The sequence below is a fragment of the Austrofundulus limnaeus genome, unplaced genomic scaffold (assembly GCF_001266775.1).
Source record: "Austrofundulus limnaeus strain Quisiro unplaced genomic scaffold, Austrofundulus_limnaeus-1.0 Scaffold300, whole genome shotgun sequence".
NCBI lineage: Eukaryota > Metazoa > Chordata > Actinopteri > Cyprinodontiformes > Rivulidae > Austrofundulus > Austrofundulus limnaeus.
The window spans coordinates 30,797-33,655 of record NW_013952702.1 but is presented as its reverse complement, the minus strand read 5'-3'; the positions used below and the strand labels follow the sequence as shown (position 1 = coordinate 33,655).

At 41.8% G+C, this 2,859-nt stretch overlaps 1 protein-coding gene across 1 annotated transcript in view; it reads left to right on the top strand.

Moving 5' to 3' along the window:
* Nucleotides 1-2,859, top strand: part of LOC106526941 (regulating synaptic membrane exocytosis protein 1) — a gene marked incomplete in the record, with an annotated part of 39,311 nt that overhangs the window by 28,410 nt on the left and 8,042 nt on the right. The window contains 4 exon segments of the mRNA XM_014021677.1: nucleotides 55-208; nucleotides 1,432-1,548; nucleotides 1,715-1,777; nucleotides 2,077-2,154. Coding sequence (XP_013877131.1) covers nucleotides 55-208; nucleotides 1,432-1,548; nucleotides 1,715-1,777; nucleotides 2,077-2,154 — 412 coding nt within the window.

Genomic DNA, 2,859 nt, shown 5'->3' with positions numbered 1-2,859 from the left:
GTGTGTGTGTGTGTGTGTGTGTGTGTGTGTGTGTGTGTGTGTGTGTGTGTGTAGATGCAGAGCGCACCTCTCGGGACAGAGACCGGGGCAGCTCGTTGGCCGTCCCGGAGCAGCAGCGTCCCATCCAGCACCGGTCCCGTTCAGTGTCTCCTCACAGAGAGGACTCCTGCCGGGCTCGGTCTCGCCCCGCCCATGTGCCCATGCAAAGGTGAGCGGACACCTGTCCACGCCAAACAGGAAGTTCTGTTTGGTGTCGACACTTTAACAAAAATAAAAACAGATCCAGTCATCCGTGGTGTCAGAGTCACCTGGACTTTTTGTCTCCATGGACAAGCTTCTGGTAATGTTTGGACCAGTTGGTTTCCTGCAGAGGCCATGCCCCTTTCAGTCAGGTTGGGTCCAGAGGCTTCATGTGAGCTGGTTTTATCAGAAACCAGTTCTGTTTAGGAGMAGGGATCTGTTGAAAAAGTTGAATAATTCAGGAGTAAACATGAAGAAAGAAAAAATGTCATTATTTTGCCTTGCTTACAGTATCACGATATATCACAATATATCACGATATATCACGATGTACCACAATTTATCACGATGTATCGCAATATATTACAATGTATCACGATGTATTGCAATATTATCACGATGTATCACGATATGTCATAATATATCATGATATATCACGATGTATCGCAGTATATCACATTGCATCATGATATATCACGATATATCACAATGTTTCATGATATATCACGATGTATCACGATGTATCACTATGTATCATGATAAATCACTATTTGTCACGATGTTTCATGATATATCGCGATGTATCACGATATATCATGATATATCACTATGTATCGCAATATATCATGTTGCATCATGATATATCATGATATATCACAATGTTTCATGATATATTACAATGTATCACAATATATCACAATGTATCATGATACAGTATATCACGATTTATCACGATGTTTCATGATATATCACAGTGTTTCATGATATATCACAATGTATCACAATATATCACGATATATCACGATGTATCACAATGTATCATGATGTATCACAATGTATCATGATGTATCACAATGTATCATGATGTATCACAATGTATCATGATGTATCACAATGTATCATGATGTATCGCTATATATCACGATGTATCATGATATATCACGATATATCATGATGTATCACGATGTATTGTGATATTAGCAGGATGTATCACGATATATCACGATACAGTATATCACAATGCATCATGATATATCATGATGTATCTTGATATATCACGATATATCACAATGTATCACAATATATCACGATATATCACGATGTATCATACCGTGTTACGTATCATATCACCAAACCCCTAGTAGGCTCCCTGTAATACTGACAGTAATTTGACATTTTTTTCATCATCAGGAGTCTGGATGAGATCCACCAGAACCACCACCACACCCACTTCCCCTCAGGGTACCACAAGCCCACCCTGGAGCACCAGCGCTCCGGGGACTCGGACTACGAGAACTCTGAGGACAGGTAACCTTAACATAACCTTAAAACAAACTAATTCTACTAAAACCACTAACAGTTTAATAAACGTTAAGTTTTGTAATTTCTCCTGTTCGTTATGTTTCCATCCCGCTGTCTTTCTGTTCCCCTCCGTTGTTTTTCATCCGTTCATCCATCGTCATGGCACCGGCAGTGAAGTTCTGGAGACTCACAGGTCCATTCGGGGCGGGAGTGCTGAGTGCCTGCACACCAACAGGTACAAACATCTTCTTTAATGATCCGACGTTATCGACTCATCCTAACGCTCCGAGTTCGCATGAAATCTGAATGTTTGTGTGAACTTCCTGCCTGTCTGTTTCCTGTTAACACAAATACACAACAACAACAACACACCTGAGCACAACAGAACCTGCCTGAACCTCGAAACATCTCATCTTATTTCAGCTGATTTCTCCTGTCAGTGTGTCCTCCAAGCGTTCTCTCACGTTTTCATTATTTTCCGCTTTTGTTTTTCTTGCCTTGCTTCCAACCTGCATGATTCACTCGTTCAACCAGGAGCTTAGGTAGACACAACAACACGCTGCCCCCCAAAATGCCCCTCTTAGTAAACGGTATCCATAAAGACATTTACAGGTAAGACTTTCCAACAGAAACACTTTCTGCACTTCTGTCTGTCTGCGTTTGTTGTTTTCATCAGAGAATAAACGGTGCTTTGAGGAGAAGAGCTGCAGTTTTATTTAAAAACAGAGATTCATTCAGTCACAGTACAGAAACTGTTTTATCTAAAGGAGGCGGAGCCACAGGTTAAACACCTGAGCAACAATAAGATCATGTTTCAGTAAAGATTCAGCCTCAGAAGATAACTGCTCCATCCATCCATGTATCATCCATCCATCCATCCATCCATCATCCATCCATCCATCATCATTCATCCATCCATCATCCATCCATCCATCATCCATCTGTCCATCCATCCATCCATCCATCATCCATCTGTCCATCCATCCATCATCCATACATCCATTCATCCATCCATCCATCCATCCATCATCCATCCATCCATCCATCCATCATCCATCTGTCCATCCATCATCCATCCATCCATCATCCATCTGTCCATCCATCATCCATCCATCCATCCGTCATCCATCCATCCATCATCCATCCATCATCCATCCATCCATCCATCATCCATCCATCCATCATCCATCTGTCCATCCATCCATCATCCATACATCCATTCATCCATCCATCCATCCATCCATCATCCATCCATCCATCCATCCATCATCCATCTGTCCATCCATCATCCATCCATCCATCATCCATCTGTCCATC